This window comes from Amblyomma americanum, chromosome 11 (assembly GCF_052857255.1).
Source record: "Amblyomma americanum isolate KBUSLIRL-KWMA chromosome 11, ASM5285725v1, whole genome shotgun sequence".
In the NCBI taxonomy this organism is placed as follows: Eukaryota; Metazoa; Arthropoda; class Arachnida; order Ixodida; family Ixodidae; genus Amblyomma; species Amblyomma americanum.
The window spans coordinates 120,160,593-120,187,503 of record NC_135507.1 but is presented as its reverse complement, the minus strand read 5'-3'; the positions used below and the strand labels follow the sequence as shown (position 1 = coordinate 120,187,503).

Sequence of the window (26,911 nt, the reverse complement as noted above, 5' to 3'; positions counted from 1 at the left end):
TTACATGCGACAAAGTTTATATTGGACAAACTGGAAGGTGCTTGAACGAACGTTTAAGGAACATGAGCGCTCACTTGAAAAAGGCACTGGCTCTAATCTAGCGCTTCATTGCAAGGAGTGTAAATGCAAGCCTCGTTTACGCGAAACTGTAGTTCTTGGTAGGAGTAGAGACAGTGTAGCCCGAGAATTGAAGGAAGCTTTCTTTATAAAAAGAAAGGGCTTGGAATGTGTCAGTGACGCGTCTAAATCCTTATACGGAAGTGAACTTGCCTTTTTGGAACAACATTGCTAAAATTTTTATTGTTAACTACGCGTGTTTCAATCGTTGAGTGTCACTGTTGCATCGTTTTTTTGTTAAGGCCTGTGAATTTTTTAGCCTTACGTTGCTACATTCTGTCAATTTTTATTCTTTCCACAATTCCATTTCTTTAGTTTTTTATCGGTTTTACTCTTTTTATCAGCTATGGATGTTTTATCGGTTTTTATGGCTCTTTACACCTTGTGACATTAACTGTTTAAGTCAACATGTAGTTTTTATTACCATCCCTTTGAGTTTCTGCGGACTTTTAGCCTTTTCACCCTGGTGTGGTTTTATCGCTTTTATGGCTCTTTACACCATGTGACATTAACTGTGTATAGTCATTGAGTGTAGTTTCCTTTTTGTCACCACCCCTTTTGAGATTCAGTTCACTGTTGGCTTTATCACTTTGTTTTGTTTTTTATCACTTTTTTGGCTCTTTGCATCATGTGACGTTGACTGCATCTGACTATCTTTGCCACTGCCTTCCTATATATTGCGCGAGTTTCGCTCAATAAATTCAGTTGTCAGTCAGCGCTCTTTCCTGTCACTTCCTCGTTTCGCCTTCCGGCTTCTTCTTTAGCGCTGTTTTCACTATTGTTAGCTACCAAGACATCAACGAGGCATTCCTCGGAAATATAAGATTAGGAAAGAAGGGCTTCCGACTTGCAGGCTGGGGCAGGGGTGCGACTTAGGCGGCGACCGTTTGTAGGCGCCGACAATGGCGGCCGGGTTTTCCCGTGCGTGCCGCATTCTTGGGGCAAAACTATCCCCGAGCATCGGCTGGCGAAGAGGTCGTTTTGTTGACTGGAACCAGAAGTCCAGCGGCAGGGCACATCGGATCTCCGTGCGCCTGCAGCGGAAGGTGACGAGAGCGTGCGGCTGCAACCGCTCGTGACGCTGGCAGGATCTCGAAGAGACTCTCAACGGCTCTGCGGAGTCCCGCCTATCTTTCGAGGTGGCGCTCCCGTCGCTGTCTCCGCTTCCCCCATGAGGGAGACTTCCTTCCTCGCAATGCCGGTGCTACCCTGACGCACGATGATGAAAGCAGTGAAGAGAGACAAAAACGACAAAGAGATGAATTGCGAAGTGAGAAACTGAGAGCGAAACTGAAAATTCATGCTCAGTCAAATTGCATGCACGACCAAGGGCTTACTTCCGGGACAAGGCCACTTTCGATGTCTTCACGTTTAGGCGATGTCTCCACGATCGATGTCTTCACGTTCGATGTATTCACGATCGATGCGCAATCCAGCCTATATAGTTTCTCGGTAATACATAGAGGCATAACTAGCGCCACGGTTTACGCGAGCGTCTTAAAGAGCACTTCATCTATCACAAGAATGACGGGAAGACGAGATTTAGTGTTTGGCTTTGCTAGTGTTGCCCCCGAAAACGTACACCGTCCCTTATGATCGTAGCTGATCTGCGCGCAGATGAAATCATTTAGAATTGAACGCTTTTCTCTCGTTCAAAACATGCAACGGAGATGAAAGTTGTGTGTTAGGCTCGTATGGAACCTTGCCCAGCATTTCTTCGAGGCTTGCTTCGAGAGTGGCCTTGCTGTGAAATCTGAATCCATTTCTTGCGCCCAACAGCCACATTGCGAAACCTCCTCTCGCATTCCGGCGCCCCTCTGTTGTGGATGGATTGCCGCTTTGCCAGCTTTCCCTCCATGCAACGCTGAGAAACTATGATGCGTGCAGCCGCCTCGTTTAGGTGGAATGTTCTGGCCATTGTCCGAGATTTGAACAGCGTTAAGCAGCTCGTGTCGCAGAACAGCCAGTGTCGGCGTTGTCGGCGCTGTAACACTAAACACGACAATCTCCAAATGAAAAAAATCTTCTGGAGATACGGGCAATTGCAGTAATGTCTTTCAGAATGCGAGGCAAGCACGCGCAAAACATGCTTCGAAGGCTTGTTGGTTCGAACTGAACTAAAAGTGGACCTAGCGACAGCTTTGTGATCTTTGGCTTCGTCAAGTGTCTTTGTGTACTGATGCGTTCAGGAATAATTATGGGGATGCAAATTTTGATGTGGAACCCGATAGAAATCGCGTTGTACTTTATAAAGCATTCCAAATGACTGACATGACCACTAGCAACGCCGCGCCATCTAAGTTGTGCGATTAGCGAGCGCTGAGGTACGATAGGTGGTGTTTTAACCGTGTTCGGTTTGAGTTTGTACTTATGGGGTTCTACGTTCCAAAGCGACTCAGGCTATGAGGGACGCCATAGTGGAGGGTTTCGGTAATTTCGGCGATCTGGGGTTCTTTAACGTGCACTGACATCAGACAGGGACTGTGGACTTGAATTTCAAGGACTGGCAGGCAAAATCTTCTAACATGTCAACTGGTCCAAACACGGATCCTGGAGATAACACGACGACTTCGCCCATGCGAGCGGTAGCGTGGATACAACCCTTCGCGATCTCTTCGGGCTTCAGACGGGCACGCAGCGGAGATCGGACCTGTGTGCGTCATGTTTTGGGCGGGGGTCAACCATTGCAATGTCCCAGAACCCGTACCACACGAGCGCCTGTAATGAACGCATCTGTGTGTTGTTGTGGTCAACTAACCGACGGCAACGGAGACGCAGACCTCCACTGCGGCCTGTCTTTTTCTCTTTTCTCTTTCACTACAAGCTTCCTCACTTCCCTGACGGCGTGGTTAAGGTGTCCACCGATATGTGAGACAGAAAGTGTTGTGTTGAAAGAGGTAGGTCCCTGGGTGGCTCAAGAGCAAGAGAGGCGAATGAGAATTTTTCATTTTGAAGTGAAAAGCTTCAGTACGCTACCTAAAGAGGTTATCGCGTAGGCTGGAGAATGACCTTAAACGACCTTCAGCCCAACCACGTTAATCGTGTATGATGATATTTGGCCGTTATGGTGTCGAACCCTTGACCCTGACCTCGACAATGACCTTTAGTTGACTTCTGGCCTTGAGTTGACGTCTGACGTTTCACAGTGGGTGACCTTTGGGTTCACCTTTTACCTTAAGAACATCCGATGGCGTGATGTGTAGCCACGTGATGACATCCGAGGGGGGTATCGTAAGACTATGTGATGCCACGTCATAGCCACGTGGTGATGTGGGTATATATATAGCGGCTGTCGCGAGCGTGTAGTGGAGCTGCCGTGGACGAGCCTGAGACACTTAGCAAGTGCCCTTGCTTTTCGCTAAATTCCAGGGTTAGCCAAGTTAAGATACTAGCAATTGGTGTTTTATCCGCGCGCTCCTTCATACCCAGTTCGGAATTACATCTACAATTTCTATGGCATTCTCGCAAAGGCACAAAAATTAAGTCACCAGCATATATAAGCCTTAACACCGTCTTTCACGGAAGCTAACTGATAATCATCAGCCTGACTACGCCCACTGCAGAAGCAAAGGTCTCTCCCATGTCTCTCCAATTAATCCTTTGCTTTGCCAGCTGCGGCCACCGTATCCCAGCAAACTTCTTAATCTCCTCCGCCCATCTAACTTTCTGCCGCCCCCTGGTACGCTTGCCTTTTGTTGGAATCCACTGCGTTACCGTTAAGAACCAACGGTTATCATGCCTTCGAATTGCACTACTTCAAAGTAAACTAGTTCTAGGTCAAACACGCACTATCCCGTCCAAAATATTACGAGACGTGTGTTCTTGGAAAGAACTTTATTGAACATCTAGCTGGCATCCCATCCGCGCAGTGTTTGCGCCAACAGATAAGATATATTTCCCTACCCTACCTGGACACATTTCAGGTGAATTAATCACGTGACTGTGTCGAAAATTATTGTCTGCGGTACACTCGCGTCCCCTGAACTTTTGATCGCGACAGTAAAAACAGGCAAAAACTTTATTGCCTGAAGCGATTGTACACAGTCGTAATTTTGCAAACATTCTGTGCATGCGTTCTAAAAAAATATCAATATTTTCCGCTCTCTTTTTTCTCGGTTAGTTTGCACCGTGTTGCGCTGTGCCTTACATTTCAAGCATTGTGCATCACTTGTAGAGCGTTATTGAATGTGCGCTTTTTTATATACCCTCCCTGTGTGGGCTGCTGCAGGTCCGCAGTATTATGCAATAAAAAAATGAAACATTTTTGCTTCTAACGTATACATTCCTCCTCCTCACGCTAAAAACTATACTTTCGAGACAGCGCTTCATTCCATGCTTTCTTTCTGCGTGATTGGTTACTTTCCGCACATGATAAGGTAAAATTACGACCTCGGCTTCTTAAAGTTATGACTCGGTGCAACATAACTTTTCAACCCTGAGTGCATGCTGCGCAAATGCACTGACGTCCTGAATTTACGTTTTTGACGGCCACTTCAATTCTGTATTTTTTTTCGTACCTTTTGACCTATTTCTTTTCCTCCTCACAGTGCAAGAAACTCATCCGTAATGCTCTTTTAGGGTCAGATTACGCAACTGTGACAAATTATGTCACAACTTGTTTTCAGTGACGTCAAAATGACGACACGATGAGACGACACCACGTGACGAAACGAGGAATCAGCCAATTAAAGCAGGGCGGCGCCCCGATAGCATTCGAGGGACCGTCTGCTTATTTTTTGTAAAAAGAAATAAGAAATAAGCAACGATAAAAACAACAAATATTTTATGTTGCCAAACCATTGTGTTTGAAGTCGAAAATAATAAGCAACACAAAAAGTGTTCGAAGTTGTGCTAATAAATTGGCTGGTGGGTAACATTTGCTGCCGCGGGGATGCGCTGACGGCGGTAAAACGTCAAGCCGATTTGCACGAAAGCAGCCGATTCTATGCCGTGTTTATTTTTACGCGGCGTCTGAAGTCAAGCTACTGTGCAGTTGACCGAAGTGCGCAGATTAATTTGAACGAATGCCGGGAAGCCTACCTGCCTGCCGAGCGAACTTGCAAGAAGCGCTTGGTACGAAATCGTATAAGACAACTTGTTGAAGCCTATGTTGTTCGGCTCTTTCGATCGATGACAAAAACGCCAAAAGGTGAGGTGTTGCAGTATGTGGCGGGTGGTTGTCTGTTTCTTTTCCCTTGTGAAACAGAAGACTACCACAAAGTGCCATTTGCTGGGAAAAATAAAGTGCTTTGCCAGCATAAGCGTATTTTATTTATATATCTGTGGCACAGAGGTGACCGCGGGAACCCACCCCTTCTGCGCACTAACTTTACAAACTGCGTCCAACACCCGCTGTACGCATTTGCTCACCGCCGGTTGTGCGATGCAGACGTGCGCCTCATTACCAACGGCAGCTTGAAAACCGCCGGTAGCAAATAACCGCAGTCCACACAGCACCTGCCGCCGCACCGACATCGCACTCGCACGCAAACCTCCCAGTTCATCGGCGAGTTTGTCGCACAGCCTCTCCACAGTCTCCTTCTCCAGTCCAAAAAGGCGTCGAAACAGCTCGTCCGTCAAGTCAAGCGTAGTCAAACGCGTATTCGTGCGCCCTCCTTCGCCGTTGCTCGCGCTGGCGCAGCCGGCTCAGTCGTATCGCCACGTACACCGCCGCCATTTTCTGTCACAAAGACAATGGTCAAGTTGACGGCCTCAAAACTGTGACAAAAAACTGTCAGATAGCGGCTGCATAATTAGGTGTGCAACGTCATCACTTCTGCCACATCCATGACGTCATCTGCAGCCGTCCATGATGCAAAAAAGCAATATGGCCGCCGGCCACGACCGACCAATAGGAGCGAGGCTTATTGACACCTTTGTGACAAGTTGTTGACAATTTTCCTAATTGACAGTTACGTAATCTGGCCCCTCGTTAGCCACCTCACCATTTCCCTACCTCTGCAGAGCCTCGTATGCAGCGGCCAATATTTTTTTCACTCGCAAAATGAATTACGCCGTTCACAACGCTGTTTTAACTAATCTAGCTTTCACGGTCACCAAGAAACCGCAGCTGCTACCACCTTCGCTGTGGAGAAGTTTTTCCTTGCCGCGTAACCGGATTGCACATTCTGTTTTAATATCGCACTTCGCTCTTTGTTACCTTCAAACTTCTTATGCTTTCCGCCAGATTTCTAACCATACACTGACAGGAAACAACTGTATTTGTCAGTTTACCACACCTCCGTAGGGACACGTATCCAACACCAATCCAACTTTAGCGACTGAGCTGCTGTACCGGTGAGGGCAACGAGCCCTACCCGCGGATTTAGGATGAAATGCTTGTGATGCTGGGTCAGAAATTGCACCAAAAACGACCCTAAGGTGGGCTGCCGTCTGTTCAAAGCGTAAGAAGGTGCACATATTGCCATGTATAGCGAAATTCCATCAGCACTTAGTGGGGTCTGTGCGCTCCTGATAAGATAACGGCCCAAACTTTTGCATCAAATAACATAATAAAAGCAAAAAAAACTTTTTGGGTAGTCACACGTATGTAATGTGAATATTCGAGCGTTCGCTTAAATGTGAGCGCAAAACATTTTTTAGCAGGTATGTTTAGTACTGGAAGTTTCTTTTAATATAAAGTAGCGATGACGACGTTGTGACTGGTAAAGTTGTTATATGCTGAATGTTTTGGATTAAATCATATTTTAACCTTATCTCCTTAATCACCTGCAATTATCCTGTGATACTGCCTCAGGCGGAAGAATTCGCTCGGTGGAACAAGGACCATGTGCAGAATTGCTCAACCGCCTTGGGGCAATGCACGAGGAATCACAAAGCTACTCGACTCAGTATTCTGGCAACCAGTTAGTTTAGCAAGAAGACTGGCTCAGGGATGGCGCACAAGTCCGCACAGGCCCGTCGCCAGGCGACAATTGCTTTCTCATGAAGCTGGCCGCCCAAACCTCAAAATTTCTGTAGCAGCTTAATCGCATGAACGTTCAAGAGAAAAGTGGTCTCTCTAAGCGCGGGTTCCTGTTTGCGTTCGCATTTTATTTTCTCAGTGCTAATTTCTAGGCCTCCCTCCTGGGGTCCTCTTATTCCAAAGGGCCATTCATCATCGACGCTTTCGCAGAGGCGCGCACAGCCAAGGTAGCGGGCCCCGCGATTTTGTGGCAGCGGGTTGATGTGGCGCCAGTTTTCCCAGAAAGCGGAGTATTGTGAGCGAAGTAGAATGCACTGCGCTTCTGAAGTACTCAAGAATGAAGCCAACAGTCACCGAACCAAGGGAATGTTTTTGTCTTTTTATATATATTGTGGTTGTGAGCAAGAAGAAATCAATGCGTAATTATTTTATTGCTGAAAGATATTTCATTAGAAAGTAGAAGAAAAAACCGCCACCTGCCGCCGGTGGTATCTAAGTCCACGACCTGCGAATTTCACGTCTGGTACTTCACCAAATAAGCTACGCTGGCCACTGCCTGATTTACTTTCAGAGCTCTTTAGGTTCGAAACCCACCGCCAGGTGCTCACTGGATGTGCACAGCCGCTCTCCTAGTGGAGACCGGTTCTCTCAGGGGGCGGAGGCCCTGGGGAGGCTCGCATATCGCGCAGCGCCCTCCCGGACACTAACCCTGTTTCAAACAGGAGCCTCAAAATGGGCCACAAAGAGTTTTACCGCACAAAGCGGATTTCGGTCCCTCGAGGATATACTTTGCATCGACGGCGGGTTCAGTGACTAAAGACCATTGACCAAGCATTCTACCCTAAAGAGTTGAGCACATGGCCGGGAGAATCTCGTCACCATTAGAAAACCGGAGGGTACTCGGACGTGGTTAGCGAATACGTCTACTTAGAACAGGTAGAGCAGAACAGACCCGGATCACGAGAGTGAAATAACTAAAAGAATAAAAATGGGTGCAGCGCAGTTGGCACGTTTTCTGGGATCACGATTGGCAGTCTACCAAAACCCTTCAAGGGAAATGTATATAACAGTGCTTTCTTACCGGCACTCACCTATAGGGCTGAAACGTGGAGGCTAACGAAAAAGCTTCAGTCTAAGTTGAGGACAACGCAGCGAGCTGTGGAAGGATAAATGGTAGGTGTAATGTTAAGAAACCGCAAGAGTGGGTCAGGGAAGAAACGCGAGTTAATGGCATCTTAGTCTCAATCAAGAAAACAAATGGGGTTGAGCAGGGCATGTAATCCAAAATGCAAGATAACCGCTCGCCCTTAAGAATAGCCGACTGGACTCCGAGAGAAGACAGAGAAGACAGCAGGGACGGCAGAAAGTTAGGTGGAATGATGAAGTTAAGACGTTTGCGGGGATATGATTACTGCAGCTTGCACTGGACAGGGTTAACTGTAGAGGTGCGAGAGCGGCCTTTGTACTGCAGAGGGCGCAACCAGATAGATGATGTTGGTGACTGTTTATTGAATAGAGTGAAGCGAAACAAGAGCGGCACTTATCCAATAACTGTCGTCTGATAATGCTGCGAGTGCGTTATCACGAAGTGGGTTGTGGACAAAGGCACATTGCAGGAGAATGAGCGCACAGCTTGTTTAAAGATTTCAATGTCTGCTTATGCATGACAAGCCTACACACTGTAACAGCGAGACGACCGCAGGTAAACAACCAGCCGTGGCTCTTCCGGCAGCTCTTTCCCCATGAAGCCTAAAATGGACCATTAATTGTTATGGTGCTCTCGCTTCAGTTTCACATAAAATAATAAAAAAGGGAAACAACAGCGCAAGAGTGAAAATAAGTTATTCTGGTGAAACCATACCGAACGGAGCCATCGTGGTCTACTGTTCGCGCCTTCGAAGCGAGTGGCGGCGGCCCTAGCGGCTGCGTAGTTTCATGACCATTAGGTGTATGGAAGGACCCTGGTAGAACTGCTAGCTTGGGGTCATCATCATCAACGTTCATACGCAGCAAGACAAGGGCATCTCCCACTAATGCCCAATTACATCGGCGCTTCCCTGTCGCGGCTACGTATGCCTTCGAACTTCCCAACCTGATCGATTCGCGTAATCACTCTTCGCCTCTGACTGCGCTTCGCTTCTCTTCGAGGCACTCAATCGATCCGACAGTTGGCCAGTTACGTGTTTGTCATAATGTATCTGGTCAAATTCGCCTTTCGGGCTGTCAAGTTAGGCTGCATTATCTATGCGTTTTCCTAATAGGAAGCACATAGCCTTCGTCCTGAGAGTTAACGTTGCCTTCTTATTTCCTCACCATCCCTCGATACACCTTCTGTACTCGTAATTCAAGCTTTCTGCATACTTTTGGTTTGGATCACATAGGCAAACTTGGCATAGAGAACCGGTTAATAGGCAGCCTTAGAATACTACGTACCGCGTTACCGTTACTGCAGTAACGGGAGCCCGCCCGCCGCAAGTGCACCCGCCTGATTGGTCTGATGCGTCATGCGTCCGCGCAGCTGTCGGGTACCTGGCGCCGTCTGGGGCTTTCAAGGCGACTTGCCCATGCGCACTGACGGTGCGTGGATTCTGGCACACCACCGACGGTAACGGTGACATGGTACACGGTATGCTAAAGGTGCCTAATTTTTTGCTTTCGAAAAGGCGACGAAGCTTGCGTTCATAACATAGCAGTAACTGCCCAATATGCCATCTACCGAATTTTCCTCAACCTGATTTATCTACTGTTCAGAACCTGAGTGTACTACAGCGCAATTGTCGTACAAAATAGCATTTTCGTCGGGCCTTATCGAGCGTACAAATTATTTTAGTCATTATTTTAACACTACAGTCTTCCTTTTTTTTCTTCACTTCCTGACTCATATCATGTTGTTCTCTTGCTTTTAGTATAAAAGTAATTTTTGTGCGTCTAGATCGCTCCTTAGCTTTTCCCCGTACATGATTACGTACGTCAATCGGGAATTCCACCAGTTTTCCAGAAAAGGGCAAATACGGGCTGGTTGGTACATTTCTGAAGAACTGGATAAAACAGCTCTTCGGAAGGTGAGACAACACAAGGACGAACACCAGCGCTGCCTAACAACCAAATGGTTTATTGTTACCTCTCAGGCAGCATGTAAATGGAATGGCATGAGTAAAAACAACGAAAAACATGAAAAAAAGATACCGCACAACCACACAACCTGACTGAAAAAAGGCGCGTCACTGATTAAGACACGCATGTTCCTTAGGTAATACATTTATTGACGGGCTGCTGATACAGGTGTTACCTAGATTTTTTATATGATAGGCCTCCGAAATGTGCCTCGGGGTCTCATTTTTATATAGGGCGATGATAGCGGTCCGATTGAGATGCACCTCGTAATCTTTACACTCTGCGCAATGCAATATAAGATGGTTTCTGCCTGACTTGTTCTCTATATTTTTGCGTGTTCACGTAGTCGATCGTTTATGCAGCGTCCCGCCTCACCGATGTAGAAATTACCACATGAGATCGGGGTCTCGTAAACAACACCAACACGACAGTTGACAAATTTCGGCTTATGCTACATCTGGAAGGCTTTTTTTCTGCTTCCAGCCTCGTTTACACGTTTGCACAATGTGCTAAATTTATTCCTGGCAGAAAAAACAACCGGCCTAATGGCTTCTTTCCTCAATGTTTTCTTTGGATTGTGCGAAAATTTTTGCACATACGGGAGGCACGCTGTTTTCTTTCTTTCTGCCTGCCTGCACCGCATCAGTGCGCTTGCTCTTTCGCTGACTACATTCAGCAAGCAAGGACTCAGCACCACTCGACGCAATCTGCTTTGGGTATCCCGCTGTAGATAGCCCATTCACCTGTGCGTAGAAACTGCCTTTTGTCTGATGCACACGTGATCTTTGCAGTGCGGATCTTAGGTGTGTCTTGGCGATACCGCGGCGAGTATGCCCAACAAACCTGGTTGTTAGAACCGCGGTCCAGGAAGAGCCTTCTCTCTTTCCGGTCGGCTCACTCCAATATTGTTAAGCGCGGTATCGGCAAGACACACCTAAGAGCCGCACTGCAAAGATTATGAATGCATCAGACAAAGTTGCTGTGCCCTGCATTCTGAAGCGCAAAGTGGATGTGTAAGCAAAATTCCTCCGTCCTCTACAATGAACTGCGAAAGTGGCAGTTGGCGCAAAGTTCCTCTGCCCTCCACCGTGGACAAGAAAAGTGGCTGTGGAAGAACAGCTCCCCTGCACTCAACCATGGACCGCGAAAGTGGCTGTCGAGGAAAAGTTCCTCCACCCTAGACCGCGAAAGTGCCTGTCGAAGAAAAGTTCCTTAACCTTGCACTGTGGACCACAAAACTGGCCCTTCAGGCAAAGTTACTGCACCTTCCACAATAGACACCAAAAGTGGCTGTTGAGGCGAAATTATTCCACCCTGAACCGTGCACACCGGAAGTGGCTCCCGAAGCAAGTTTCCTACACACTACAGCAACAGACTGTAAAAGTGGCTATTGAGACAAAGTGCCTCCGCCATTGAGCGCGAAACTGGCTGTCGAGGCAAAGTGCTTCCGCCCCCACTGTGGACAGCGAGAGTAGCTGGCAAGGCAAAGCTACCGTCCCTCCACAGCGCTGCAAAAGTAGCTGTCGAGGATATTCCCTACTCTCCACCATGGGCCACAAAAGTGGCTGTCGAGGATAAATGCTTCCCCCTCCACAACGCACTGAAAAAGTGCCTGTCGAGGAATAGTGCCTAAACCCTCCTCCGTGGACCATGAAAGTGGCTGGCGGGAGATAGTTCCTCCAACCTCCACAATGCACCACAAAGTGGGTGTCGAAGCAATGTTCCTCCCTCCCCTGTACATTGCAAAAATTGCCTGCCGAGGCAAAGTTCTTCTGCCCGCCACAGTGAACCACGAAAGTGACTCTCGAGGCAAAGTTCCTCCAGCCTTCACCGTGGAACGCAAAAGTAGGCGGTCGAGGCTATGTTCCTCCACCCTCCACTATGAACTGTAAAAGTGGCTGTCGAGGCAAAGTGCTGCCGCCCTCCACCGGGAAGCACGGAAGTTGCTGTCGAGGCAAAGTTACACCCTCTATCGTGGACCGCAAAAGTGGCTGTTGAGGCTAAGCCCCCCCCCCCCCCCCGAATGTGCACTGCAAAAGTGGCTGTCGAGGCTAAGTGCCTCGGCCCTCCATCGTGGATCGTAATATTTGCTGTTGAGGCCAAGTTCCACCGCCCTCCACCTTGGACTGCAAAAGTAGCTGTCGAAGCAAAGTTCCTCCACCATTTTTAGAGGAACGCAAATGTGGCTGTCCAAGCAAAGTGCGTACGCCCACCACCGTGGACCGCAAAAGTAGCTGTCTAAACAAAGCTCCTCCACCCCGTACCGTGAAGTGCAAGAGTGGTTGTCGGTGCAAAATTAGACCGTCCCCCACAAAGGACCACAAAAGTGGCTGTTTAGGCAAAGTTCCTATGCCCTTCACCGTGGGCAGCAAAAGTGGCTGCGGATGCAATGCCCTTCTTCCCAACCGTGGACCTCTTGCAAAAGTGGCTGCCGAGGCAATGTTCCTCCACGCCTGAGCCCTGAACTGCCAAAGTGCCTGTCAAGGCAAATTCCCTCTACCCAGCATAGTGGACCGAGAAAGTGGCTGTTGAGCAAAGTTCCTTAACCGTTCTCCGTGGACCGCAAAAGTGGCTGCCCAGGAAAAGTTCTTCCGCCTTCCACTGAGAACTGCAAAATTGTCTATCGCGGCAAAGTTGCTCCGCCGTCCACTGTGGACAACCGACATGGCTACGGAGGCAAGTGCCTCCGCCCTCCAATTGTGACGCCAAAAGTGGCTGCCAAAGTAAAACTCCACTGCCCTCAACCGTAGACGGCAAACTTGGCTTGCGAGGCAAACTTCCTCCAGCCTCCAAAATTGACCACAAAAGTGGCTTTCGAGGCAAAGTTCGTCTGGCCTCCACAATGGACCACATAACTGGCTGTCGACGCAAAGTTCCTCTATCCTCCACGAAAGACGGCAAAAGTGGCTGTGTAGGCAGAGTTCCTAGCCTCCACTATGAACTTAAGAAGTGGATACCGAGGCAAACTTCCCCCACCCTCCACCATGCAAAGCAGATGTGGCTGTCGAGGAAATGTTCCTCCACCCTCCATCGTTGACCGCAAGTATCTATCGCGGCAGTGTTGCTGCGCACTCCAGCGCTGACTGCAAAAAGAGTCTGTAGAGGCAAAGTTCCTCCGCCCTTTACAATGAACCGGGAAAATTGCCGGCGAAGCAAATTTCTTCCGCCCTCCACGCTGTACCACAAATCTGCCTGTGTAAGCAAAGCTCCTCCTTCCTTCACAATAGAGCGAAAAATTGGCTGTCGTAGCAAAGTTCGTCCGCTCTCTTCAATGGACTCCAAAGTGGCTCTCGAGGGACCGTCATGTCTATGCCCTACGCCATTAATTGTATAGGTGTCGTCGTACTTTCTGCAGCCCCCAAATGGGCCGAGAATTTTTCTTGGCTCTCGTGCACCCCACCCCATCGCATTCACAACTCCACGGAACGCGACAACACGCCTGGTCAGGGACCTTTACGCAGGTAACAATTGTTCTCAAAGCAGTGTTTGTGTAGATTCCAGGCAGGACACCACCGGTGGCGGTGCGAAACTTTTGGCGAGCACCAGGAACAGCCTCGGGGCATTGGACACCGGACTGTTTTCCCCGGCAGCAGGAACAGCCTTGCAAGGCACCGCTGTGTCTGCTCTTCGAGAGGTTAGTATAGCGCCCACGGCCTCCCTTGGCTCGGCGTATAGGGCTGCGAGGGCCGAGGACACATCAGCCTGCGTCATTCCGGTGCGAGTGAGTGCATTCGAGTGCAAGAGTTCCGTGCAATCCGGCAACTTGTTGGCTGATGATGCGGAGGGTATGGGCGAGATGTAGCAAGAGGACTAGATAAAAGACGAGCGAGCAGCACACGGGGCAATCAGCGCGGATGCGCTGCCTGTGCAATCGTGGTCCCGGCGCCGACCAGCCGCAAGCGAGACGTTCATGGATAGCGCTCAGCGGGAGGGCCTCCTTCCTGAATCCGGCGCGGCGGTCTGAAGGTACCAGGCGTGTGCGGCTGGAAGACCACCGCCATCCCATCATTTCTGTAACGCTGAGGCTTGAGTATCTTTACAAGGTTTGATGAGCGGCGAGCGCCCCGTGTGTTTCATGTGAATGTCCTCGCATTGGGCTGTTATTGGCAGAGCAACCAGGTTACCTTTTATAATTTCATCCCAGGTGTGTGAATGTAGTTGCGTCGGTAGCAGCGTAGCGTGGCGTTGCAGGAACCGTCGGTATTTCCCCTCCGTTGTGGTGTTGGGAAGTTCGAATGGTATTATGGTGTTAGGCTTTAGTGTGCTGGAACTGCTGTGTGGGGTCATTGGATTTGTACATTTTAGTGTTCTATTGTAAGGTTGTAACAAACGGTGTTTTCTGATTCTTGTGATAATACTCGTCGGATGAAACTCTTGTTCGCGAACACCCTGGAGAGGGAGGATCGATCTGACTTAAGCTAATTACTTAAAAAATTACACATCTTGGTGAAAAGGTTTCTTCAGGTACAGTGTATGCACAGTTTTGCTGGACTCTATAGCTGCACTACATATAAAAGGAACCAAGCAATTTTTCTCTTGAAAATATGCGATATATTTATTCTAGCTGCATTTTTAGAGTGGCGTTACCGCTTTCGTTTACATGCCGATGTCTAAATTTGCTCGAAACGGCTGAAAGTCAAATATCTATGGGGACACTTAATTATCGTTACCTGCGGCAATGGGATAACATAGCGCCTCTGTGCAGAGGATATTGTTACACATATGGGCGCAACCTGCACTTGGGCACATCTTCCACAGCAGGCAAACGTCCTGCTTCTGCATCCATGACAAAGGAGCGCTTGGCACTTCTGCACCTGGCCGAACATAGCCTGCAAACTGCAGTGATCTTTGTCGGGCGGTTGGCATTTTAAACAAACTGAGATATTATCTCCCGGCGTCCGTAAAGCGGCAAATATACTATTCATTAATACATTCCCGTTTAAGCTACAGCTCCCTTGTGTGGTTAACGACGACGCAGACAAATCGAGATTCCCTCCTTGCAATTCAAAAGCGGGCATTACGAGCTGTTGGGAAAATACAGTTATTGCGCAGCTGCCGGACTTTGTTTAGGTCTTATGGAATATTAGAAATAAGTAAACTGCACACATACAAACTATGTCTCGAAATATTACGCCAGTACAAACTAGACAAAAAAACCTTCGAAACCACCTATCACACTAAACTTAGCACATACGAACTTCGAAAACAATGTATGGAAACACCTCGTGTACGCACAAATTATGGTTTTCAGAGGTTAGGATGGCAAATTCCTGACTTAATTAACCAATACCCTATTATTCTGGATACTGCACGCACTACCCCCTCTATACGAAAATACAAAATGTTAATTAAAGCAATGCTCATAAATGAACCTTAAAGATAAAAACTTAACGTATACCTATCACTAGTGTATGTTTTGTAAATATTGCTATGGTCGAATTCTGGTTAATGTATGCTGTGTGTGTTTTGTAAAGCCAGTGTTTTGTAAAGATGTCTTAATATATTGTGTAAAAATACTGAAAGTGTGTTCTATTATGTAATGCTCTTCTTGATTTTGTGTAGCCGGTGGTGCCGCCTGTCATCCGGGTGGCGTGGCCTCGTCAGGCAATCTATGCCTTTTGCCACGTCACCCTGGACAACCTCTTCGTTGTCTGAAATAAATTCTGAATGAATGAATGAAAACTGCCTCCTCGCCCACCGCGAAACTCCTCTCATCACATCACGCCCCTCTCAGACAATTGAAATTAAGTATCGGAAGGCGGTGACACTTTTACGTTGATGAGGTCTTTATTCGCACTGAAATAAAAGATTGCCGTAACTGTCACAGAAAGAACTAACTGCTTTTTCCAAAACATTGCTCAGTAGTGCGTGTGAGCAAAACTAAACAGCTGTGTAACGAATATTCTGGAGCAGGTATTCAAGTAGCAGGGAAACAACAAAAACTGCCCATTTCGATTATCTTTATTTTTGTGTTCTAGCCTTTATCAAACACACCTTTTTTCCGTAATTCGAAATATTTTTCCAAACCCGGTATGACGACAAACTGAAGAATAAAAAAAACATTTTTTTTTTCATTAATGACGCTCGACACGGAACAGGAATCAATAGGGTAGGACAACTGCCTACAACAGCGTCACATACAATACACTCCCACATGAACAACGAAATCCGTAAAACAGATACTGCCAATGTCAGCCACAACAGCCTGAAGGCAGACATGCGGGGGCGTAGTCATGCAGCAAATGTACTCACAGTGCTAAAAAAAACCTATGCTTTCTACAAGGGCCTGCACAGCGTACTATTAAGGGGAAACGAATTATCACGTGAGGCACTAAATTACCCAGACCAGGAGCTTCCCTTCACGCCCTCAATGGCCTTCGACACTACACAACACGACGTCCCCGCTGCAGCTGCCTACCGTCTGACAGAGAAGGTCACAGGGGCAGCGGAAAACGAGTCAACAGGAAAGCAGCTCTTGCAGCTTGCTCTGCTAGCGGCACCGCTTTAACGAAGAAGAAAAGCAGGCAATGGTTTCAACGCAGAAAAAAAGTTGCTCACTTCAGTCGGGCATTATGGCCGTCGAAGTACGGTACACCTAGCTTAAGATTATTGTTTTCGGCCAAGAGACGTCAGTGAAAACACTTCGTCCAAAATATCATTAAGGCGGTGTCACTGTTAAACCTCACAGAGGTCGTATTGACATAGAGTAAAAGAACGGCACTACACAGGTGAACACATTTAGATTCACTACTGTTTGTAATAAAACAGGAAGATGAGTTTGTGGTATACAGGCATCAATTAGCCTAGAAGTATCAGGCTGGATTTCACGAGCAGGCGCGTTTGAGCAATCATTTCGCTTCTAAAGTTCACCACGGCACACTGCATGTAGCCCACGTTTACGCAGTATTAAACAACGAAACTATCATAGAACCTAAAAAACCATCTTTGCCTTTTCCTGGCGTCCAGACAACGCTGAAGTATGCTTTTAAATGGGAAATACTATGTGGCTCTTTTCGGCCCCGGCAATTAAGAGTGCTGTAAAAATGGCAGCTCAAGAAAAAAAAAACAATGTTAATGTTGTCCGTAGGTATTGTGCCTGAACTCCACGATGTGCAGATGACAGCAGCTAATGAATGCATAGATTTATGAGCTGCTTTATTATTTATTCTGCGGTCTCCAATGGTCCTGAATCCTCTATTTGGCATCATAAGCGAGTAACAGGTCATGTCAGACTATGGCTGGACATATTTTTCAGTGAAAAGTACGCGTTGTGGCATGTTGCATGGCACGAATTCGAATTCTTGCAACAGGCTTGTAGGTTATTAACATTTTAGAATTATATACTAGCTTCGGCAAGCGTCCAATACACCAATCAGTGATGTAGGTCTAAATGTAAAACTGTCATCATAAGTAACCTCCATTATTCACGCACTGCCTGCAATACATGATCATGACTAAGCGAATAATGTGAATAACATGAGAACTCTCCCGAAATCACTCGCCACAAATACGGAGATCAACCCTTTACGAGCGAAGTCAATGTACACTGGTGATAACCTTTGCCGTGTACATGCGAATGCGTCATTTTCAATTCTATCGCGAACAATATCGCGATACTCAAGAGAACATCGCTGGTATCAAGAAAACATGCGTGTCAGATGACGTGGTACTGAACCAGATGACGCGGAAGTGCATCAATGACGTTGTACACGGCAAAAACACGCGCAGCCGTAGTCACGGAAACGGCGATTGCCACTGTACGTACAAGAAAACGACGATCCCAACTGCACAGTTTGTACACCTAGGACAGCGCAGAAGAGGCACATCTATCTCTTGTGCTGTGGATGCCTAAAACGAGCAAATTATTGAGCGTGAAAAGACAAATTATGAAAAAGAAATCATCGTACAATTTTCCAGTAAATCTATCACTTTTCAAGCAATAGTAGCTGTTACACTGAAACGTGTGTTCGTTACCGTCATTTCGGAACTTCACTGCCACGATGTCACATGCCACAGCGATCAGCAAGACGAACGATGACATCGCATCTTGGAGTTGACGCAGTCAGAGTCAATTTCTCAAGCCGTGGGTTCCCACACAGAGCGCACCCCGGTAACCCTTACAGAAAGCGTTCATAGCGCACAGTCGCACAGAAGCACAACATCTGACATCATATCTGACAGCAAAGTATCACTTTGAGAGCAGCCTCAGAGAGAAATGATCACTCTATTGGCGACGAAGGTAGGACACATAGGCACGGTGTTGCATAGTTTGACAATTCTGTTGGTTCAAAACGCTTGACTCGTTCAGAAATCATACACCCAAATGAGAGAACGAAACAGGTTATACAACTGGAGAGATAGCTTCTTTTTCGATAGTAAGGTGCACATGTCCTTTTACTTTTAGGGGTTCTAAGTTCGCTTCCTGCGGGCGTGGACTACACCTTTACACTTAGTTCAGCGGTACACGCTCATAATGACTAGCGCGCGATGGCCCCAGTCCACTCCGCAAATGGATGCAAATAATAACAGACGGCATCATTCTCAGGTGAGTTACAGCGAAATTTGCAGATATCTGTAAAATGTTCATTTTGAAGAAATAACACAACGCAGGGCTCGGGCCCAGCACATTCACCTTGCTATGCAGCCCCATCACTGCACATTGAAACCACGATGGTGAGCAGTCAGCTAGATGACACCAATATCTTCGAAGGTTTCGCTGCACAATAGTGCTATCCAATGTTTTTAGCACAGTGGCTAAAGTAGGTTTAAGAAATAGAACGCAAAGCTTAACCGTTTCAGCACTTGGCAAGTGCTCGAACCTATCATTCTGCTCGAACCTATCGAAACTTTGCATGCTCTATATAAGAGTGTATTCTGTTGAATAAAAGGAAGGATAAAAACTGAAATAATTTCACAGACGTTCTCAGATCTTCTCTTTACAGAAACTTGCACTCCTGCATCGACGCCCGCACGGCGATGGGTCAGGTATCACGCCGAGAAATGCGCGTCTTCTACAGCACAGGCGTCCAGTGTGCTGCTTGATGATTGAAACTCGTGCGGTGCGATAGCAGATACAGCACGCCAGCGCATTTCCAGTGGTTATCTGAGAGAAAAACGGAACGAAGCAAGCAATAACGTGACCGCCTATGAAAAAAGGCACGGAAGCATTATAGAATAAAAAGGAAACAAATATTTAAAATATGAAAGCTATATATCACTGCCCTCTTCACGCGGAAGGGTACTGACAGAGAGGCCTTCTAGCCAGTCTCTAGGGTGAAATAATCTCGATCCACCACTTCAGTCAAGTAGTACGCCCGGCTACACATCACTCCAGGTAGAGTCCGTGCCTCCAGAAGCCCAAGGAGACGAAGAGTCCTTGCAGACCGGGCTACCACCAGGCAGACTGCGTACAGACTGAGGTCTAGTGAGTCGACGCCTCAACTTGGCCATGTTGTCTGTGATGAGCTGGTTCTTTGGGTCCAAAGATAGGGCTACCTGGTAATGGCGGAAGGCAGCCGAGTAGTCACCCTGCGAGAACGCAGAAAAAGATGCGCATTCTCTGTAGGTAATTTCGAGAGACTTCCCACCTATACACGTAATTAGTTTTGCTCTCAAGCAGTTCTGTTCTCGCTCTTTGTGGTTTGAAACGAACCGAGAATAGGAACAGCGCCAACAGCCAAAGATCGTGGACGAAATTAGATTTCCCCAACTTTGACGCGGGCTGCATTTCAGCTACAGCAGCACGAGTGTTGGCCGGCAGTCCACCACCGGCAGAACTGGTAGCGCTCATCTGGACACCCGCGCACCAAGGGTTGAGGGGAAACGAGAAAGCGCACGCACTGGCCCGAGGATTAGCTACTTTCCGGGATCCCAGTGGCGTCTTGTGCACAACCCCTTCCCCCTCGCGCGATGAGGAGCTCCTACAGTTCGAAGACGACCTTAACACGTATCAGGAAATCCTAAACCATTACAAATTAGGCCGAGCGGTACTTCCAAAAGCAAGTAATCAGCTAACCAAAAACGAAGAGGTTGCGTGGCGCAAGCTCCAAACCGGAGTATTCCCTAACCCTCAGCTTTATAGCAAGTGGCACCCTGAGATTTTCAGCCCCAGGTGCAAACGTTGCGACGGCATAGCGGACATGATCCATATGGTATGGACATGTCCGAGCTTTGGACAACTTGACCGAACAGATGAGTCCTGGGAGGCACTGCTTCACAACGAGGACGAAACTAAACAACGTGAAGTCATCCGTCTCGCCCTTGCCGCTGCTGAGATCCAAGAGATCCCGGTCGACGGCTGAGGGGGAGGACATGGCTGGGACCGAGCGGCGCCTCGGATACCCATCATCCTTTTGACGGGTGCTAATAAATGTTATTTCTCTCTCTCTCTCTCTTCCCCAACTTCTTTGAGGTCTACGATTTATGCCACTTTCGTCTGTACCTAAATGGATGCGGATGACGACAGTGGTGCTGCGCAGGCGATGAAAACGTTCAAAACTTCATTTTTCTGCTGGAATACTGCTCATTTCCTGTGGTGGCATCTTAATCTTCAGTGGGAAAGAAAAAAATAATTTACAGACGTGAGGTTACATTTTCCTGTATATTTTAGTGTGGGATATATGTGGGAAAACTTCATATTATCTGCATAATATTAGTAGACCGCCGGAACCACATGATAAACTATATCGCAGATTGGTTGTTCTGCCAAAGCTATCTTAAAAACCAGTATGCGATTGAAGACGACATATACATATTTGTACCCTGCTGCGTACGAGAAATGCGGGCGCAAGTAGAGAAATAATCTATGAACAAAGGCGTCTGCATTAGTGGAAAGTATTATACTTCGCGATTCGATGGAAATAAATGCATAAGCTATAGTTCATGGCCTATCTTGTATGCAGAAGTTGGGTGGAATGAAAAATGCAGAATATAATCCGGTAAACGTCTTTCATTCGCTTTATTTTCTCGGATGTATGCTACATAAATAGCGTAGGGGAAAAAGGAATAGAAAATAAGTTCGATTTGCACAGTTATGCCAGGTATAATTATGTGCGCTAGCGCTGGGAGACCATTGTTTTGAAATGTTTATCGCCCACTTGCCAGCTAGGTCGTATGATCATGTGACGTCATAACAACCTGGCAGAAACATGCTTGTCTGCGCGTGTCAATGCAGGTAACCGAAAACCCGGTGCGCAGCCAGCCGCAAAGCAGGCTTCACACAAACACTAAATGCGGGCAATGGCCACTATAAGTGTTAGCGAACTAAATCTTGCAAAGTAAACATCCCTAAAAGAGAGCGAAAATAATAAGGCGCTTCAATTGAAAGTAATAAGACGGTTCAATTCCATTTAACCGAAGAACACAATCCCGAAGGTACCTTTATATTTTATCTGCGGGATCACTGATGCAGGACTGATATAGAAGTATTAACGTTCCAGAGCTGTGTATCGGCCATGAGGGATACAATACTGAAGGACTCTAGGTAATTTCTGACAATCTGAACTGCTTTATCGTTCACTGACACGGCACAGGAGACGGGTATTAGAATTTCGCCTCGAAAAAATACAGCTGCCGCAGCTGGGATTTCATCCCGCGACGTTGATCTCAGGAGCTGAACATGATAACTACTGTGAAATCACAGACGGCTCTAATGAGAACACGAAGGTATAACAAGCGAAAGCAAATTGTCCCACGGCAGTATTCGCAAGTGTTACTTCGAGGCTGCTTTGCTTCCGGTAAATGGTGATTCTCGTCCAGGCAGTTTAGAAGAGGAAGGGACATTTTACGGTTGGAAGAGAGGACCGTTGTCCAACGCCCAGAGCAATAGAGGGTGTTGTTTTAATAGCCAGAACGATGGATGTCTGTCCGTTGTCAACCGTTCCTTTGCGAGGTCATCCAGCTGCCCTTCATTGCCCTTACCTTCAAGTGCCTGATCACAGCAAGGTTCAGATGCGCATGCGCTTGGTCCGGGTCGAGCTCAATAGCCACCTGGTAGCTCTAGAGGAGTAGAAATAGAGACATCCACAGTCACTATCGCAGATTACGACCTCAAAAAACGAGCAGTTTGTTTTCAGAAATGAGCGAAATCAAGAACCTAAAGTTAAGTAAAATAATAACGCCAGGGCAAGAAACTTCATAAATCTTTTTTTTTTATATTGACAAGAAAAGGTGGCCGCATTGCAAAGAAAACTTCCACACAAATCCTACTTCATATAAAAAGCCAGATAGGCCTAGGCGATGTACCGATCACAACTACCTAATCTAATTGTGAATTTTTGCTCGTCAGTTTGAGCCTCATAGATTGTAGTGTTTGGCGCATGGTTTCACTTAATCCTTCTCCGGAGTTACTTTACAATTGGCTGAGTAGTATATGAAGAGATCACCTCACAACCATGAAGCCGACGGTTATCAATAAAGAAATCAATGAATCAGACACTCGTCAGATAGTCAGTAAGTCAGTCAGTCAGTCAGTCAGTTAATCAATCAATCAATCAATCAATCAATCAATCAATCAATCAATCAATCAATCCATCCATCCATCCATCCATCCATCCATCCATCAATCAATCAATCAATCAATCAATCAATCAGTGTATATCTAACTGAGGAAAACGCTAGCAGTTCAAGCCAGCCAAAGCCTCACTGGGCTTGCATGTCAGCGCATCAGAGAAAGCGCAAAGTCGCGTAGCTTTACATTCATAAATAGAGTAAACAACTAAATATCCATAATACATTTTAGCAGAGTTGGTTACGTACTTTCATATTAACAGCACAAAGATGGTACAAACGAAGAAAAGGATCCAACCGCGCTGTTTCGTCCTCGTCTTCTTTTGTGCTGTCTTTGCGCTGTTAACATAGAACTAAGAGGCAAAAACAAAAATAAATTAGGACTTATTGAAAAGCAAACAGGACAAAGACGAAGACCGGAGCAGAAGAAACACAGGACGAGCGCTGACAGAGCAGGACCGAAACAAAAATAAAAAATTCATCAATCTTCAAAGCTAACCAGTAGAAAACAGATATATCAATCCATTATCCAACCAACATTGTATTACGAGCCGCAGGCAATTAAAAGCACAAGAAATATGACCATTAAGGGGCTGACGAGACAAAAGAGGCGAGTAATTAAGCGCAGCGAAAATTCCAAAATTATTAAAATAAAGGTCAGGTGAGAACAAATGGCCGTAATAGTTTCTTTCTTTATAAATTATAATGTTAACAAAAGGATCATAAGCCCTGTTGCCAAAGAAGCTAGGATGCTCCTCTGCTACATCAAACTTTAAAGTATTTATTTGGGCTAGTTGGTGTTTGATTACTAAATTTATTATTACCAGTGAAATGGGAGACGTAGTTGGGAAACGACCTGACTTCCGGTTATCCTGTCGTTTGGTGTCCTATCTGCGTCTACTATTTCCCCACTACTCATGAATTTAACATCGTACAGCGCCACAGAATAAATTTTAGATCCCAAACACAGTCAACTTTACTTTTCGGCTCCAGAAGTGGGATAATCAGAAAAGAAGGCTGTCATGTAAGTGGTTATGATATTCAAAGGCCTGATATTCAAATTTGTTTGCTTGTGATGGTGAAACATTGTAGCGCCCCTGATAAGACATAATGAGTGTCATGATTGTGCTTTAGCTCAATTCGCTGCACAATTATCTCCCAGTATTATTTCCGCAAACAAAATTTGAATTAACATGGGAAACAAAGTTTTTGGAGCAAACTACGGTCAGATCTACAATTTTTTAATTGAAAACCACCAAATGCAGAGGGTACCTGCTGGTATTGACGAAATTATTAGCAAAATGTTTCAATACGTATTGAAATAGAGTTGTTCTAGCTTGTATGTAAAGTATGTACCACCTAGCTGATAGAATAGCGGTATTCTTTAGGCGGATAAGAAACATCGCCTTCTCTTCAGCTCTTGTTTAGGAGGATTTGGCTTATTTGAAAAAAAAAAAAACTGAAATAACGTTCGCCACGATGAAGATCTTTTTTTACCTCATGATCCTTACCATTCGTATCACTGCCCTACAGTCGAAAAGTATTTTTATTCCATTTGGCTGCTTTACGAAATCTTTGAACAACACTGTGCCAAGAAAGAGGGTTCTACAGATTTTAGAAGAGATGTTAATATTGTAATCTTATGAGCAGTTTTTAGCTTTAATGACTGCTCATTTAACGACGGGAAACTAAAAAAAGGACCTGAAATAGCAATAACAACGCATATTTGAAGCAGCGTACGTTCTGGCCTATTTAACAAAATGCAAGTATGTTTCAAGCCACCGCGCTGGCTCAGTGCATGGTTATGGCGCTCGGCCGCTGACCCGAAAGACGGCCGCTGTGACCGAGCTGCCACAGCTATGGGCATTCGCCGTATCAAGTGTGACGAAGATGAAGAAGGAACGCCCAGCGAAACGGAGCGGCGAAAAACTGACTGCAATTCGACTAAGCAAGTTCCACTCGGCCAGCTGTAGCTATCCCGTCACTCCCGTCATTTTGTGAGTGTGCCTCATAGTCAGGGCCAAAGGAATATTTCCTCTACGGCAGCGCTGTAGCGGCAGTGGAGATAGCCAAAGGCATGCTTGCGGAGACGAAGTCACACCACGGGTTCACGGGGGAGGTGTGCTTTCGTTCGGTGCCTGTGCACTCCGGCTCAGTAAAAACAACTCCAATAAACTGTCACCGCAGTTTGATTGTAAGTGAGCAAACTATAATTTACCAGTGAGAATGCGCGCCGCGAGTGTTTCTGCACAGTTGGAGCGCAGCGGCACGGTGGATCGAGCGCCGGTACCCGCGGCTCGACACGCATCTCTCCCTGCAGTACGCCCGCTCGCGTAGCCCGCTCCAAATGCTGTTAGCCCTTCACACCCAACAAGTAGATTGTTTTAATTATTTAAATCATGCGGGTCTGCCTCTCAGCTACAAAACCAAATATTTTATCGACGGTGGCGATGACCAAGACGACGGGCGGGTTTCGTGAGATGCACTCGTGAGAAACCGTAGACAAACCGCAAACGGCTTTGGGGGGCTCTGGTTGGCCAGTCGCGTGGGGGACTTCAGGGCGACGAGCGAAATTTTCTGTGGGTGCAGATCCGAGCGACCCGGCAAGCGACACATGCATTTTGCTTCGCGCGACGGCGTCGCTCGTCGCTTGCCGCCGTCGCCTTCGCGTGAGTTTTAGCGTACAGGGAGTCCAGGCTTTACGTTGTGCGTTTAAAAATTCAAACTGCAAAAAATCAGTCTCCCACGTACGAGCTTCCACCACTCACCCGCCCGCATGCCTCCCCCTCACCTCCATCTGCGCGTGTGCATTAGTGGCCGCGGTAAGCGATCACATTAGACATTTTATTTTACACTTGCCGTATTATTAATGTTTATTTTGCTATCGATGACTTATTTTACACTTGGATTATCATTATTTTCTATTTTCTATATCAGTTATATTCTGTTACAGGTAGAGTATTGTTAGTTTTTAATTATGTTATCTCACAGTTGTTCTATTTCCGCAGTGGACTCCTGCGCAAGGCTTCCCTGTATACGCATACCCGTATAGTACACGGGCGTTCTCGCACTCATTCTCTAACCTGGGTGACAGTCTCCGAAGCCGGGTTACTAGCCCGTGCAGCTGCCCAACACAGTCGCGTAACGACTTACCCATACAAAAAAGTCCTATGGGCGTCTATAGAAAAAGCTATGTCCGTCTATGGCCTTTTATGAACGTCTATAAGCACCCACAGAGGTGCTCATTGCCAGCTATTGAAAAATCTATGCCACTAAAGCTATAGCTTTGGAACCATACAATTGTCTTAAGCTCTCTACAGAAAAATATATCAGCCTGTATAGACAGCTATAGACATAAATAGGAAAGGTCTATAGCTATTTGGGCCAAAATTCTATAGCTGGCCATAGGACATTTTTGTATGGGTAGCCACTGCGCCACCTCGAAAAGTAACTAATAATAGTTAAGGACACCTTATATCTGTGCAAGGTCCAGCGATAAGCACTTAAAAGCTCCTTGGCAGGCGTGGCAGGTTTATAAGCCAAGAGGTGGGGGTGCGAATAAATGGTCTCAGATATACCCCGGTTAGAGCCGCTCTGTAGTCTTCGTGAATTTTAGAATGACGAAGCCAGACTCATGCTGGTTGATTACGACAGTGTCTTATGTACATAGTGTTTTGTGTGTTTTTGTTGAGTGTTTTTTTTTTGGTTAAATGTTATGAGCCAAAGCCAGGCAATAAAGAAAAAATATACCCCGGTTAAGTGGTTAAGTGACGCACGACTGGCCTGCCATGGCAGGTGCTCCCAGCGGTGGGCTTTGTGCGACCCAGGTTGCTCTTCCCGAGCGACCAATCATTAATGTAACTGCCACCTGCCACGATGGGCAGTTTGCTCATTATCCGCTGGCCAGGTTGTGATGACGCTGCCAGGTCACGTGACCTAGGTGGCCCACCTGCCTCGTAGGTTGCTCTTTGGCCATGCACCACCTGCCAGAGTAATGTCCGCGATTTTTCGCGCACAACGCCTACAGCGGATTTTCTGGTGAAAGACGGCCTTTAACACAATCGCGTTAAAAACTGGAGGGCGGAAAAATTTTGGTGGTGGTTTAGCTCTGGTTAAACCTGGAGTGACGCGATAGCTACAGCTGGCCGAGTGGAACTTGCTCAGTTGAATTGCAAAATCAGTCTTTCGCCGCTCCGTTTCGCTGGGCGTTCCTTTTTCATCTTCGTCCCCCTTGACACGGCGCATACG

The 26,911-nt window shown here is 46.8% G+C and overlaps 1 protein-coding gene across 1 annotated transcript in view; it reads right to left on the bottom strand.

The window, feature by feature from the left end:
* Nucleotides 1-16,100: 16,100 nt before the first annotated feature.
* LOC144111525 (protein O-mannosyl-transferase TMTC1-like) overlaps nucleotides 16,101-26,911 on the bottom strand; it is a 311,970-nt gene continuing 301,159 nt past the window's right edge. Inside the window, exons 17-18 of the mRNA XM_077644851.1 lie at nucleotides 22,076-22,153; nucleotides 16,101-19,684 (exon numbers count right to left, since the gene is read on the bottom strand). Coding sequence (XP_077500977.1) covers nucleotides 19,475-19,684; nucleotides 22,076-22,153 — 288 coding nt within the window. The 3' untranslated portion in view covers nucleotides 16,101-19,474. The remainder of the gene's footprint in view (nucleotides 19,685-22,075; nucleotides 22,154-26,911) is intronic.